This window comes from Lissotriton helveticus, chromosome 3_1 (assembly GCF_964261635.1).
Source record: "Lissotriton helveticus chromosome 3_1, aLisHel1.1, whole genome shotgun sequence".
Taxonomy (NCBI): Eukaryota; Metazoa; Chordata; class Amphibia; order Caudata; family Salamandridae; genus Lissotriton; species Lissotriton helveticus.
In genome coordinates this window covers 883,588,818-883,606,085 of record NC_136061.1, presented here as the reverse complement: position 1 = coordinate 883,606,085, position 17,268 = coordinate 883,588,818, and the positions used below count along the sequence as shown (strand labels likewise).

The 17,268-nt window shown below is 47.3% G+C and overlaps 1 protein-coding gene across 1 annotated transcript in view; it reads right to left on the bottom strand.

The window, feature by feature from the left end:
• Positions 1–17,268, bottom strand: part of GNL2 (G protein nucleolar 2) — a 295,764-nt gene that overhangs the window by 127,702 nt on the left and 150,794 nt on the right. The window contains exon 11 of the mRNA XM_078683329.1: positions 561–686. Coding sequence (XP_078539455.1) covers positions 561–686 — 126 coding nt within the window. The remainder of the gene's footprint in view (positions 1–560; positions 687–17,268) is intronic.

Here is a 17,268-nt window from a genome sequence, read left to right as displayed (position 1 = left end):
AACAAGAATTATTATCTAATAATCAACTAGTACCATACCTGTAAAAAACCTAGAAGCCCACCTTTCTAAAAATAAATTGTCACTCTGCTCCCAATACTGCTATCAATGTCCACATTCAGTAATGCAAACTCTTTCCACCATTAATTTGTTAAGAAACTGTTAATTGTTTTGTACTAATCTATTCACAGATTGTAGACAAAACTTTAGTGTGCAATGAAAGTATATTTGGTAGGCAGCCAAAGAGAGCTTTTAGAACACTGTAAAAAGAGATCATTGTTTCATTGTGTGTAACATATTATTGTATTCAACATGAAAGAATTCTTCAGCTTTAAAATGGTTTAGTCTGATGTAAAGGCAGGCAACTTCAAAGACTGCTTTTCCTCATTTACTTTTACCATAAAATAGGATAAGTTGTTGGAGACTTTAGCGGCTTTAAGGTTGCATAAAATGAAATGAAATGAATTTCATAGAAAATATGATCCGATAAGCTCACACAACAGTCCCATTATCACGTAATATGATATAGTAGAAAATAAATAGAGAAATTAAATGTACTCTACCTCTGGATGTACTTGTGTCTGTGGAACGGTCTCTGCATTTGGGGGTTTTACAAAGAAAGGTATCCGGCCCCTCTGCCAATCATTGAGTACCATCTTGGAGACAGTAGGTAGGTCTGGTTCTCCACCCTGAAAAAACAAAAGAATGTGAGGGGCATTGCCAAGCAAGATGTGAGGCATGCTCTCCATCCAAATAGAATGGAGATGGTCTCATGCCCCCTGCGTGACAAGCAGAGGAATATTTGACACTCTTCAGAATAGGCAGTGATACATGATGACTTAGGGAGCAGGAGCGCAACACAATGCATTAACTAACGGGCAAATCAGGAAAGTAGATCTTTTAATCAGTCCTGGTAGTAGCGCTCCAAAAGCAGGGCCACACTCATCAGGATCTTCTCTCCTTTGCTGTCGAAGGATTAACATGAGGTTGCAACGACAAATATCACTTTGTAGATACAATGTTAGAGGCCTTAAACTTTGTAATCATAAATCTGCTTTACTGCTCCACATACTTTTATGTGTCTCTCAAAGTATGTACTTTTTAATGTGCATCTGTTAATACATGTGCGTGTCATGTGGCAACATCAATGTGTTTCCGTAATGGGTACACAGAAGAATGTCAAAATAATGTTATTCAGTAAACAGCCACTCACAGATCGCAACAAGTTCTCAGTTCATCCCTGTAGTAAAGTGCCCTTTTTGTCATGGTCACCCCCACTTTATGCTCACCAATACTGATATTTCTGAGTGGAAGTGCACTGGAAGCCTGTTAATCAGGCCACAGTGCCAATCCACTTTCCCTAAAACAAAGCAAAATATACAATTGTGATACAATCGGCATACTCTTTGGCACCCCTGTAAGTCCCTAGTAAATTGTACCACAGAGGGTCCCTAAGGGCTGCAGCATGTTTTATGCCACCCTAAGGAACCCCCATACAAATTGAAAGCGACTGGCAATGCAGGCTACGTAACATGGAGCGAAACAAGGTGAAACACGACATGGCACACAACCCTGTCTGCCAGGACGAAGTCACTGCGTACGATATGTGCACACATTTTATTTAGTGCATATTTATTACTGCAGAATATTCAAAGGATATCAATCAAATAGTATCAAATAAGATCCAGTGCTCACAATAAAGTGAAAAGAACGTGCAGTGCAAGTGTGTAAAAAACAAATGCAGCAGCAAACAAAGACACTACGTAAGACTCCTTGGATTATATTTATACTGTAAAAAAACACCTAATATCTAGTAAGTAGGTAGGGATAGACTCCTACACATAGGGTTGTCCCGATCTTGGGGTCACCTTGAAATGGGCCATTAATGGGCCAGCAGGGGGCCAGCAGGGGGCCACGACGTCCTACAGGAAAGAATCCCTCTAGAAAAACCTGCAAGTGTAGTGATTTTCAAATGAACCCTCTCAAGGCACACAGTATTTTAACCAGAGTTATGCTGGCACGTTTGGACATTCTATGAGAGGTCCATTGAGTCTGGAAATGGAAGGCTGGGAGAGGCCTTTCAAAGAACCCAAACTTGACATAGTAGACTATGTGATTGGCCTTCATTCGAAGATAGCTGAATAAATGGAAAAAGCCCAAACAAAAAAATCTTGATGCAAGGCTCTGTTGCGATCAAAAGACTGGACAGGTGGACTTCCAGCCGGGGCAGAGGGTGTAGGGTCTGGAACCTGTTGCACACAGGGCCTTCCAGAATAAATGAAGGGGAATCTACCCTAACCTTGAAAGAAAAGGGGAGGTCACCTATCTGCTGGACCTTGGCACTCCTAGGAGCCCCAAAAGGGTCATCCGTGTGAACCACATTATACCCCATCATGACAGGGCTGATATGACCATGCTGATGGTCACTGATGAGGATCAGAAGAAAAGAGTGAACCTCTTCCTGTCCTCCTCTCTCTTACTGGAGAAGTGTTGCTCAAATGGTTAGAGCGGCAGACCCTGATGCAGATACCTGCCTCGGCGGTTCATGGGCTCAATTTCCTCGGACCTGATCATTCTCCCCTCGGTGCCTATTCTAATCATGGGTCCCACTCTGCGACTCTGACCAAAAGCGCTGGGATGCCTGGTTTCACCCTGGGGGTACCCAGGAGTGGACACTCACAGGGAAAACCAGGAAGGGTTCCTAAGCGGTATACGGAGAGCGCCGGGACACTACCTCAGGGAAGTAGCTGTGCGCTCTATAAATACCGGTACATTTACATTTACAACCCTAAAGATTAGACAGTAGAAAGAGTTGTCTTTTCAGACACCCTCCCTGTCCAACAGCAAACTGAATGCAGGCAAGACTTGAACCAGTATGCTGATCTCTTCTCATTGAACCCTCGTCAAACACGCTGGCTTAATCATGATTTGGACACTGGGTACAGTCTACAAGTCACAACTAAAATATATAGGCAGTTTGACCAAGTCAAATAGAGCATCAGGGCTGAAGTCAGCAAGCTGTTGGAATTGAAAGTAATTGAAGCCTCTGAGTGCCCCTGGGCCAGCCCAGTTGGCTTAGTCCCAAAGCCTCATTTCAAGGGTGGAAAACAAGAGTTGAGGTTTTGTGTGGACTATAGGGGCCTCAATGCACTAACCAAGACAGATGCACACCCAATTCCTAGAACTGTTGAATTGATTGACAGGTTGGGGCAGCCAGGTTTCTCTGTACTTTTGATTTAACATCATGGTACTGGCAGATTGGTCTGTCCCCAGGAGCAAAAGAGAAGTCCGGATTCTCAACCCCAAAATGGGCATTATCAGTTCAATGTGATGCCACCTGGCTTAAAGAAAGAATGGCCCTGCCACTTTCCAAAGGATGATGAACAAAGCCCTGACTGGGTTGAAGTTTTTTAGAGCAGCATATATTGATGATATTGCAGTTTACAGCTCCACCTTGCAGGAACACCTGATCCACCTGGGAAAGGTACTTAAGGCTCTGCAGGTCAGGGCATTCCTTGGCTTGATTAGGTACTACAATAGGATTATTAAGGGATATGGCACCCCTCACAGAATTAACTTCAAAGAAATAACCCAAGAAAGTAAACTGAACAAAGAGCTGTCAAAAGGCTTTTGACACTATGAAGGAGGCAATGTGCTCCATTCTGAAAGCTCCAGACTATACCAAGCAATTACATGTTCAGACAGATGCTTCTGAGCATGGGATGAGGCAGGTCTATTCCAGGCCAATGACAGTGGCCAGCACTAGTCTGTTGCTTTTATTAGCAGGAGGTTACTCCCCAGAGAACAGCGTTGGAGTACCATTGAGAGGGAAGCCTCTGTTCTGGTTTGGTCCCTGAAGAAGCTGAGACCATACCTGTTTAGTACTCACTTCCTAGTTCACACTGACCTCAGGCCTCTCAAATGGCAGATGCAAATGAAAGGTGAAAATCACGAACTGCTGAGGTGATACATATAACCTACATGGAACAGACTTTACAGAGGAACACAGACCTGGGACTGACCATGCCAATGCAGATGGACTTTCCAGGTTCCTCTGCTTAGACAGTGAAGACTCTCTTGGGAAAGGTTAGGCTCATTCTCTATCCTTAAAGGGGGGTGGTGTAGGAAAGTGCCCTTTTGTCATGCTCACCCCCCACTTTTGGCTCACCAATACTGATGTTTATGACAGAAAGTGCATTGGAAGCATGCTAACCAGGCCCTAGTAAAAATGTTCTTTCCCTAATACTAGGTAAAAGATACAGCTGTGATACAATTGGCATACACTATGGCACCCCTGTAATTCCCTAGTAAATGGTACCCCTGTTACCTATGGCAGGGGTACCACAGAGGGCCCCCTAAGGACTGCAGCACGTATTTTGCCACCGTATCGGACACCCCATACAAACTGCTGGTAGACTGCCAATGCAGGCTGCATGACATGATGCAAACCATGGTGAAAACACGATATGGCACACACCCCTGTGTGCCATGCCCAAGTCACTGTATATGATATATGTAAGTAATTCCTATAGCAGGCCGTACAGCCCTAAGGCTGGGAGTATTATATCATATGTGAGCACAGATCTGCCAGAGCGAATATGCCCCTTTGATGTCTAGTCCAAACTACTAGATATTGAAAGTGAAGAGGGAAGCCATGTTCAGGTATGTACTGGGCACTGGTCATTATGAGTTAACCAGCTACATAATGGCTTCACTGAAGCCTACGGCATTTGGTGTCAACACCCCTACATTCTGCAGGCACCTTAAGTACAAGCTGCGGTTTACCAAGCAGCTGACCCCCAGCCTCATTGACGCAGCAGCCACCCAGGAAAAGGTGTTCCGTGCTCCCACAAGTCAGCCCTTTCTCCCCAGCAAGTAACGAGATGCTAGCCCTCCGGGAGCCCTCTAGCACCAATACCTTGGGTACCGTACCCCTTGCAGCAGCCAATACTTGTTGGTGGTCCAATCCAGACACTGACCCCACAGAGCACGATCAGCTGATGAGACGTTAGCACCGCGCAAGTCATCATCCAGAGTGGCCCAGCTGTCCTGTTGGGTCCCCATCTCCAGGTCGTCACCTGAAGCAAGTGCCTCGACTGCCGCGACCCGTCACCTAAAAGCACCTCTGCATCCGAGTCCCACAGCTAAAGTCCAAGTGAACCAACGGTGTCTCTAGCACCCAGAGTCCCCCAAGAACCGAGCTCACCTTTGAGTTCTGCTGGACTGGTTTCCCAGTCCCTGCCTGCAGCCTCTTTCTGTGGGTTCATCCAAACATAGTGTCTCTGACCACAGTGACCAGTCAGATCAAAGACCAATGCACACGAGCCCCACAGCCCGAGTACAGATCAACCGACGGTGCATTCTGGCTCCAGAGACCCTAAAGACCAGAGACCCCTTTGGCTTCTAACCTACTGGCTCCCCAGTCTCCATTTGCAGCTTATTTTTACAGGTACCCTTTCACATTGATTTCAACGGGCCGCCCAACACCAAAAAGCATCTCTTCACCTGGGCACCCGAGGTGACCTGTTGGTGCTGTCCTGGACCTTGGACCCTACTTACCTTAAGTCCCGAAGATCATTCCTGTAAGTCGTTAACAAGTGGTCCAATGCAGTATATGTTTTCTCCATAGGTTAACATTACTGCAAATACAGTATTTACATGTTAAAAACCCATCCTAAAAAGTACTGGCCTGATCACGAAGATCTTGGTGCCTAAAATAATATACAAATCAGTATGTTTATAAATTGGTGCTAGATTTCTTTATTGAATGTGTGTCCCATTTATTGACTGCCTGTGTACAACAAATGCTCAACACTACCCTTAAGCTGCTCAACCACACTATCACAAAATAGAGCACTTGGGATTTTTGAAGAAAGCCATGTAACCCACTATGGATTGTCTGTACTCGCTACACAGTGCACTTCATTTAGTGCAGTATATGAAGAGCCAGCTTCCTACAACCAACCCGCGCCCCTGTTGAAGAGTGCCTTTAACACATTTATTCTACATTAACCAAATAGGAATAAGTGCATTTTCTAAAAGTGTAGGTAACAAAAACAAATTATTTTTCCTGCATTTTATACAACATTTCTGAAAGTAGTGTGGCAATCGAGAAAGGCTTGTAAAAAAAAGTAGCCAAGTCTCAGGAAGTAGTATAAGAGAAAACAACTCTGAAATGTCTGGAATATGAGCTTAAGGTGCCAGTTTATATAATAATTCATTTTTAAATTAGGACTATGTGGGAATTCTGCAAATAGTCAGCCAGGGTATATGTAGGCATTGTATAACTGTACAAGTTCAGTAAGCTCAGAGATTAATCTGCATTACTATAATAATGATTCTGCCATTTGTTCATTATTCACAATAAAATATGCTTTTAAAGAACACTGCTCCAACTTTTGGAGAACCAAATTAAATGTTATTATTTAAAAATGGGTGAAGAACAACTACATATTTCACCTAAATATGTGACTGGATAATACCTTCTTCAGATACAAATGCCACATATTTTGAACTTGTTAACTTGCATTATCAAGTAAGAGTGAAGTGAAAGATTCAATGCAGGGTAAACAGCAGAGCAATTTTCTAAAGATATAAGATGTTTGTTTGACATGAATCAGTCATGATGTAGCCTTTTTCCATTTTGGAGGGATGGAATAGCTCCCAATAAAAAAACAAGCATTAAAAATGCAATAGGTCTCGCAGTGACATTATTTAGAGCTATTGATATTGTAAATGACATTGTTTTTTTGTGTGTTGTTTTTATTTTGTAAAACATAATGAAAATGAATTGTAATTGTAAATAAAAGTAAAAAGATAGTACTAAATGGCCTAATGTGATATATAAAGACTTATTGTGTCTAACTGTAAACTACATGTGTTTGGTAGAGGGCAACATATATTGTATATGTTTGTGAGTAAGATGTGTTGTACTGATGGAGTATTTAGATTAGAATGAAGGGGAAGATATGCAGATAAAAGGTAAGGGAATTAGGGTAGTATTGTAAATGGCTAGGCCTTTTATTTTGGGTTTTGTTTTAAATATATAAATAAAACGCATATACATTTACAATGCCAATAGTTCAAACTTGCGTAACTGCGAGACCTATTGCATTGCAAATGCTTGTTTAACATAGAGGGTAATCAAGCACCAAACTGCGTGACACGCCAGGTATAGGAACACATGGAGAAATATATTGCCTTTCAGCAGAAATTGGTATAGTCCAAGGGCTTTGTAAGAAATGCTAATTACTACTCCTACTCCACCACCTACTACTCCTACTACCCCACCACCTTTTACTCCTACTCCACCACCTACTACTAGTCCTACTACTACTCCTCCACCACCTACTATTCCTACTCCACTACCTACTACTCTTACTACACCACCTACTCCTACTACTCCTACTGCTACTCCACCACCTACTACGCCTACTCCACCACCTACTACTACTCCACCCCCTACTACTCCTACTCCACCCCATTACTACTCCTACTCCACCCCCTACTACTCCTACTCCACCCCTACTACACCAAATACTACTCCTACTACACCATTTACTACCACTACTCCTACTCCTCCTAATCCACCACCTACTATTCCTACTCCATCACCTACTACTCCTACTACACCACCTACTCCTACTATACCTACTCCACCACCTACTCCTACTACACCTACTCCACCACCTCCTACACCACCTACTACTCCTACTCCACCACCTACTACTCCTACTCTACCACCTACTACTCCTACTACTACTCCACCACCTACTACTCCTACTACTTCACCACCACCTACTACTCCTACTACTTCACCACCACCTACTACTTCACCACCACCTACTACTCCTACTACTACTTCTCCTACTCCACCTACTACACCTAGTACTACTCCACCTATTACACCTAGTAATACTCCACCTACTACTCCACCTACTACTAATACTCCACCTAATACTACTCCACCACCTACTACTACTCCTACTCCACCACCTACTACTCCTTCTCCACCACCTACTACTTGTACTCCACCTCCTACAACTCCTCCTCCTCTACCACCTACTCCTACTCCACCACCTACTCCTACTCCACCACCTACTCCAACACCTCCTACTCCAACACCTACTACTCCAACACCTACTACTCCAACACCTACTACTCCACCACCTACTACTACTCCTACCCCACCACCTACTATTCCTACTTCACCACCTACAACTACTACTCCTACGACTCCATCTCCACCACTTCCTCTACTCCTACTCCACCACCTACTACTCCACCACCTACTACTCCTACTCCACCATCTACTACTCCTAGTCCACCACCTGCTACTACTCCACCACATACTACTCATACTCCACCACCTACTACTATTACTCCTCCTACTACTACTCCACCACCTACTACTCCACCACCTACTCCTACTACTCCTCCTACTCCACCACCTACTCCTCCTACTCCACCACCTACTACTACTCCTACTACTCCACCACCTACTACTCCTACTCCACCACCTACTACTCCTACCCCACCATCTACTACTACTCCACCACCTACTACTCATACTCCACCACCTACTGCTACTACTACTATTACTCCACCACCTACTACTCCACCACCTACTACTCCTCCTACACCACCTACTACTCCTTCACCACCACCCACTACAACTGCTACTACTCCAGCACCTACTACTACTACACCTACTACTACTCCAGCACCTACTACTACTCCTACTACTGCTACTCTTACTCCTACTCCACCACCTTCTATTACTAATACTACTACTCCACCACCTACTACTACTACTACTCCACAACCTACCACTACTCCTCCTTCTCCTACTACTACACCTACTACTACTACTCCTACTCCACCACCTCCTACTCCACCACCTACTACTATTACTACTCCTACTACTCCTATTCCACCACCTACTACTCCTACTACTCCACCACCTACTCCCACTCCTACTCCACCACCTACTACTCCACCACCTGCTACTACTACTCCTACTACTACTACATCAACTACTACTCCTACTCCCACACCACCTACTACTCCTACTCCACCACCTACTACTTCTACTCTACCAACTACTACTACTCCACCTATTACTACTACTCCTACTCCACCTACTGCAAATACTCCACCACCTACTACTACTCCACCACCTACTACTTCACCACCTACTACTACTCTTAGTACTCCTACTCTACCACCCACTACTCCTACTCCACCACCTACTCCTACTCCATCACCTACTACTCTTACTACACCACCTACTACTCTTACTACACCACCTACTACTACTACTCCACCACCTACTCACCTACTACTACTCCTACTATTCCCACTCCACCACCTACTACTACTCCTACTCCACCACCTACTACTACTCCTACTCCACCATCTACTACTCCTCCTACTTCACCACCTACTACTACTCCACCACCTACTACTCCTACTCCACCACCTAATACGTCTACTCCACTTCCTTCTACTCCCACTCCACCTACTACTCCTACTCCACCTCCTACTCCACCACCTACTACTACTCCTACTCCACCACCTACTACTACTCCACCACCTACTACTATTATTACTCCTACTCCACCACCTACTACTCCTATTCCACCACCTAATACTCCTACACAACCTACTACTACTATTCCTACTACTACTCCATCACCTACCCCTACTCCTCTTATTCCTTACTCCTACTCCACCACCTACTACTACTCCACCACCTACTACTCCTACTACTACTACTCCACCACCTACTACTCCTACTACTCCACCACCTACTACTACTCCTACTCCACCACCTACTACTCCTACTCCACCACCTACTACTCCTACTACTACTCCACCACCTACTACTCCTACTACTTCAGCACCACCTAGTACTCCTACTACTACTTCTCCTACTCCACCTACTACTACTCCACCTACTACACCTAGTAATACTCCACCTACTACTGCACCTACTACTACTCCACCAACTACTACTACTCCACCTATTACTACTCCTACTCCACCTACTGCAAATACACCACCTACTACTACTACTCCACCACCTACTACTCCACCTACTACTACTCTTAGTACTCCTACTCCACCACCCACTACTCCACCACCTACTACTACTCCTACTCCACCACCTAATACTCCTACTCCACCACCTACTACTACTCCTACTCCACCACCTACTACTCCACCACCTACTACTCCTACTCCACCACCTACTACTACTACTCCACCACTTACCTACTACTACTCCTACTACTCCCACTCCACCACCTACTACTACTCCTACTGCTCCCACTCCACCTACTACTCCTACTCCACCACCTACTACTCCTACTCCACCTCCTACTCCACCACCTACTACTACTCCACCTCCTACTACTCCTTCTCCTACTCCATCACCTAGTAGATCTCCATGGTGATCTACTACTACTACACCACCTACTACTCCTACTCCACTACCTACTACTACTCCACCACCTACTACTATTATTACTCCTACTCCACCACCTACTACTCCTACTCCACCTACTACTCCTACACCACCTACTACTAATCCTACTACTCCTCCACCACCTACTCCTACCCCTCCTACTCCTCTTACTACTACTCCACCACCTACTACTACTCCACCACCCAATACTCCTCCTCCTACTACTACACCACCTACTACTACTCCTACTCCACCACCTACTACTACACCACCTACTACTCCTACTCCACCACCTACTACCCCTACTCCACCACCTACTACTCCTACTACTTCACCACCACCTACTACTCCTACTTCTCCTACTCCACCTACTACACCTAGTAATACTCCACCTACTACTCCACCTACTACTCCTACTCCACCTACTACTACTCCACCACCTACTACTACTACTCCACCACCTACTACTACTCCTACTCCACCACCTACTACTCCTACTCCACCTCCACCACCTACTACTCCTACTCCACCACCTACTACCCCTCCTCCACCACCTACTCCTCCACCTACTACTCCTCCACCTACTACTCCTACTCATACTACTACTCCTATTCCTACTCCACCACCTACTATTACAACTACTCCTACTACTACTCCACCACCTACTACTCCAACTACTCCTCCTCCACCACCTACTACTCCTACTCCACCACCTACTACTCCTCTTACTATTCCTACTCCCCCGCCTACTACTCCTACTCCACCACCTACTACTGGTGGTGGTGGGTAGGGTGCTGGTGGGTATAGTGGCAGTGGGTAGGGTGGCGGTGGGTAGGGGTGGAGGGTGGGCGGTGGGTAAGTGTGGTGGGTGGTGGTGGGTAGGGATGGTGGTGGGTGGTGGTGGGTAGGGGTGTGGGTATGGTGGTGGGTATGGTGGTGGGTATGGTGGTAGGGTGGTGGTAGTGGGTGTGGTAGGGGTGGGTGTGGTGGTGGTGGGTAGGGTGGTGATGGGTAGGGTGGTGATGGTGGTGGTGGTTGATAGGGTGGTGGTAGTGGGTAGGGTGATGGTGTGTAGGGTGGCAGTGGTTAGGGTGGCAGTGGGTAGGGGGTGGGTGGTGGTGGGTTTGGTGGTGGTGGGTAGGGTGGTGGGCAGGGTGGTGGTGGGTAGGGTGGTGGTGGTTGGTAGGGTGGTGGTGGTGATGCATAGCGGTGGTGGGTAGGGGTGGCGAGTAGGGTGGTGATGGTGGTGGTGGTGGCTGGTAGGGTGTCGGTGGGTAGGGTGGTGGGTAGCGTGGTGGTGACGGTGGTGGGTAGCGTGGTGGTGGGTAGGGTGGTGGGTGCATACATGCATTACATGAGGACACATTCATTTTTGTTAGGCACGGGGTGTTTAAGTGATTTGCCCAGATTCACAGGCAGCGTCGGTTCGAGGCAGCGCATGCGCACCATCTAGAGTCGAGACCTAAAAAGGAAATGGCACAAATTATGTATTTTTTGCGGGAAATTATCATGGGAAACTCGTATTATTTTCCAGCCAGGAGAGTTTGAGTTTGAGTTTAAAATTATTTGTAAAAGCGCGCGTACACCTGCGGTTTCTTGGCGCTACAACTAACAGACTATCGAGGAGAAAAATAGAGGCAGGGGGCCATTAGGGATTATTCAAAGGACTTCTTGAATAGGTGGGCCTTGAGTTGTTTCCGGAATTGTGGGTATAAAGTGAGGGATCGAATTTCCAGAGGAAGAGAGTTCCACAGGGACGGGGCCAGAGTGGCAAATTTAGAGCCTCCCCACTTCTTTGTTCGGAAACGTGGAATCATAAGAAGGGCCTGGGAGGATGAACGGAGCTCTCTACACGGAACATAGGGGGTAATCTCAGAAGAGATAAAGGCTGGGGCTGAACCTAGACGAGCAAGGAAGGCGATGGAAGCGATCTTAAATTGGACCCGGGCTCGTACAGGCAGCCAATGTAGAGACTTCAGGAGGGGGGTGGAGTGGTGAAATTTCGGGAGATTAAAGACCAGGCGGGCCGCCTGGTTCTGTATGAGTTGGAGACGCCGTAAACTATATGCAGGGATACCCGCATATAGGGCGTTACCATAGTCCAGGCGGGACACCACCATGGCCAGGATGATAAGTTTGAGGGCAGAAAAGGAAAAGAAGCGGGACACCCTGCGTATAGTACGCAGTGCAAGAAAAGAAGCAGAAACCACAGAGCTAACCTGGGAGTGAAGGGACAGTTGGGAATTAATTTTTATGCCAAGGGTTTTAACTGAGGTAGCAGGAGTCGGAGAGGGGCCAAGAGAAGGGGGCCAAAACAGAGGAGTCCAGGGGCTGGATGAACCACCTGTCAACACCAACTCGGTCTTGTCAGGGTTGAGTTTAAGGTGGTTGTGGCTCATCCAGTCCCGGATATGAAGCATGATAGATTGAAAGTTAGAAGCAGAGGAGGGAGAAGAAGACAGGTCACAAACAAGCTGGAGATCGTCCGCGTAGTTAAACACGGCGACCTCCATTTGTTGCAGGGAAAAAATAAGGGGAGCAATATAAAGATTAAATAAAAGGGGGGAAAGGGAGGAGCCCTGAGGGACCCCGCACTGAACTTTCCGGACGTCCGCTGTAAAATCACCCAGGCGAACAGCCTGGGTGCGGTCACTCAGGAAGGAGGAAAGCCAGACCAGGGCCGTCCCCCCGATCCCCGCCGCCCTGACACGGGAAAGTAAGATGGTATGATCCACCGTGTCAAAAGCGGCTGAGAGGTCGAGGAGCACCAGGGCCTGGCGATGGTTAGTGTCCATACCCTCCCTGAGGCTGTCCAAGACCGAAATGACAACGGACTCCGTAGAGTGTGCGGGGCGAAAGCCGGCCTGACGGGGGGCAAGGGCTCCATGCATCTCCACAAAGGAGCTCAGAGCGCAGGTGACGTGGCGCTCGAGCACCTTTGCCAGAAATGGCAAAAGGGAGATGGGGCGGAAATTGGCAGGCACAGAGGGGTCCGAGCCGGATTTTTTCAGGATAGGCACGATAACCGCAGATTTCAAAGGGTCAGGTACCACACCTTGAGCAAGTGAACTGTTTAGGAGGTGAAGTGGAGGGTCAGGGCAGGAGGTGAAGATGTGACGGAGAACATGGGCGGGACAAGGATCCTGTGGAGAACCGGACTTAACCAAGGGAACTAAGGTGGACAAGGTTTCCCTAGTCATGAGGGGAAAGGAAGTGAATTCGCCCTTGGGAAGGGGACACTGGGGATCAACAAAAGAGGGGGAAGGGGGGGGGGGAATATTGGCCTTGATGGTCACAATTTTATGGATAAAGTAATTGTTAAGAGAACGACAGAGTTCCTCGGACGGGGCAGGCTTAAGGGTGGATCTGTCCGAGAACGCCAGGTTGTGAACAATGGCAAATATTTCTTTAGACTGATTTTCAGCAGCCAGTATTTTGGAGGAGAAATAGGTGGTTTTGGCCTCCAAGATGTCTTTTTTGTACTGGGTCAAGATGGTAACATACTCCAGACGCACAGTGGGGCTGTAGTTTCTCCTCCAGGCCCGCTCGGCGCGCCGTACCGCTAACTTGGTGGCCTTAAGCTCTTTACTGAACCAACGGTTAGCGTCTTTGTCGCGCTTAGAAGTGATACGTTTGAGCGGCGCCACAGAGTCACAACCTGAAGACAGCCACTGTTCTATGGCCTTAACCTGTGAGAGGGTGGATAAACCCTGTAACGAAGGGGGGGAGGCGGTGAGCGAGGAGGAGAGATCTTCCAAATTGGCTCGGCCCCAAAATCGAACCCAGATGTTTTTAGGGCGAGGGGGTTTGGCAGGGGAGTGCACAGGGAGGGAAAAAGAAATGATATAGTGGTCGGACCAAGTGCAAGGGGAGATTAAGAGAGATTCCACAGGGCAGTTCAGTGACCAGATCTGGTCAAGTACGTGACCTTTAATGTGGGTGGGGGAATGAACATGTGAGATGAAACTGAGGGATTGAAGGGTTTCGGAAAACTCTTTAGAGGAAAGACATTCAGCAGGGTCAGAGGGCCAAAAATTAAAATCACCAAGAAGTAAAATGGAAGAATTATTAACAGTAATGGTGGCCAGCACTTCCAAGAAATCAGGAAGAAACAGTAACGGGGATTGGGGAGGGCGATAAGTAAGAAAACAAGTCAGAGAGGGGGTAGTGGCAGTAGTGCGAATAACCAAGTATTCGGAGGTCGAGATGCCAGGAAGAGATAAAATTTGGAAAGGGAGGTCAGTACGAGCGATGACCGCTACACCGCCCCCAGTTCTGCCAGTAGAGCGGTCTGCTCGTAAGGCATAATATTGGGCAGGTAGGGTGGCTAAAAGGGCAGGGAGAGAGTCATCGCAAAACCAGGTCTCCGTTAGAAAAAGGAGATCTGGTGCATGAAGGTCCAACAGGACCGAGAGCTCATGCGCATGGGCGACAGCGGATCTGGTATTGAGATAAAGTGCCGTGAGGGCTTTGGGAGTTGTCGGTGGGTTCGCATCTTCAAACGAGTATAGGGGATCAACTGTGGATGAGGAGATAAGAGGAGCAGAAGCTAGGGAAAGACCAAGAAGGGAAATATAAGAATGAGTAAGGGCTGGGATGGGCCACGGTCCCTGGAGGTGGTGGAGCTGGTCAGGGGTATAGATGATGTGGGGGGCAGAGTGACATGCCCCTAGCCCCGGACTGTCGCGGACGGGCGCAGACGGGCTTGCCTTTGGCGCGCCAAAAAGGCGCGCCATCGTCGCGCCCGCTGCGCCCGTCCGCTGCGCCTCCGGCCTAAACACATATTTTTATACAGGGATCCGAGGGAAAAAGGGGAGGAAAGGGGGCGTTGCCTGCAAGGTGGGCGGGGCTTACTCGCCCGCGATGGATGGCGGCAGCGAGGGAGGACTCCCCAAGGCAGCGCCCAAGTCGGCTGTCAGGGAGCTCCAAAGAAGGCAGGGGTGATTGCCAAGATGCCGGTCAAGTTTAAGAGCACACAGGTACAAAATGCAATACAATTTTAAAAACGAGTAAAATCAGCGCTCCCGGCTTTCCGCCTCAGGAGTTAGTTAGAAGGGCGCGCTAGTGATCAGCGCGCGCTTTTAAGCAGGTGAAAGGGGGCGTGGCCTGCAAGGTGGGCGGGGCTTACTCGCCCGCGATGGATGGCGGCAGCGAGGGAGGACTCCCCAAGGCAGCGCCCAAGTCGGCTGTCAGGGAGCTCCAAAGAAGGCAGGGGTGATTGCCAAGATGCCGGTCAAGTTTAAGAGCACACAGGTACAAAATGCAATACAATTTTAACAAGCATTTACAATGCAATGGTTTTGCCTTTGTTAAAGTTAGAGCTATTGGCATTGCTCTTGACATTTTTTTTATTTATGTTTTTTTTAACATAAATAAATGGCATTGTAATTTACAATAGCAGGGCAGGGCACAGGGAAGGGGGGCGAGGAGAGACGAAGGAGAGCTGCGGGCTCAGGGAAGGGGGGGCGAGGAGAGACGAAGGAGAGCTGCGGGCTCTTGTTGTAATGCTTGCATGGATGAGTTGGTGGATGCATGCATGGGTGCATGCATGGATGGGTGTATGGATAGATGCATGGACTGGTGGATGGGTGGATGGATAGATGCATATATACAGCCAATCCCTCAATTTATGCAATCCACCAACCCATCCAACCAACAACCCATCCATGCATCCACCCATACATCATGCATACATCCATCCATCATGCATCCATCCACCCACCCACTGTGTCCCACTCCGACCCCTCTAAATATAACTCATTTTTTCTGTATATAGAGATGACTGTATTCACTAGTATATGCAGTAGACCTTTCTACTCTAACATTCCTATGTGACTCTTGCAGTACATCTATTCATATCCCTTCCATATGTATATAGAAATATAACGAGAATCAACAGTCTCTTCTTTGTGTGACTACATCTAGTACATTTCAATTGTTTTCCTGTTTGTATCTTTTACTTAACGCATGTAAATCAAAGTCCTTAGGTTTGGCAACTGGTTCTTATGTAAACCGCTCTGACACCTTCGGGTAAAGTTTGCGCTACATAAAATCACATTGAATAAAACTTTACCCCACAAATGCAACCATTTATTTATTTATTTACAAATTTGTACCGCGCTAGGAATCGACTCCCGAAGGAGTATCTCCGCGCCTTTTAGCACCTTCAGCGAACAAAAGAGACACTAGCTGTGTATTGTCCTAACCTCGGAGTGGAATTTTATTTCTGAAAGAGAAAGGTTTTCAATTTTTTCCTAAAAGGAAGGCGTTCCCTGCACTGTCTGATAGATAAGGGAAGGCCATTCCACAATGTTGGACCTGCCACAGATAAAGCTCTAGACCCCTGTCTTGCCTTCCTAGCCATAGGTACGCATAACAGAGCCTGTTCGCTAGACCTGAGAGATCGTGTGGGAACATACGGGATGAATTTGTTGGCCAAATAGGCCGGGCCTTTCCCAGTGAGACATTTGTGCCTAGGCTTACATTTTACGGCCTCAAAGCACACAGAGAAGGGACAGTTTACTAAGTCGAGGCTTTGTAGGGTGCATGGCAGGGGACAGTTTTAGGCGCCAAGGGAGGGTAGGGAGCAGAGTCAGAGTACTTCACGGAGGTAGGGGGCAGTTTTGTATTGTTCAGGGCAGGGGGCTGCGGTACTTTTTGGAGCATGGCCTTATTTTAAAGGGCTCAGTTCAGGTGGAGGAACGGCACAAAACACGAGGTAGACAGAGGGCAGAAGGACACAAAAACGAGGGGAAACAATTATAACTGAGGGCAGATTGGCCCAAAAAAAACAGGCAGAGGGA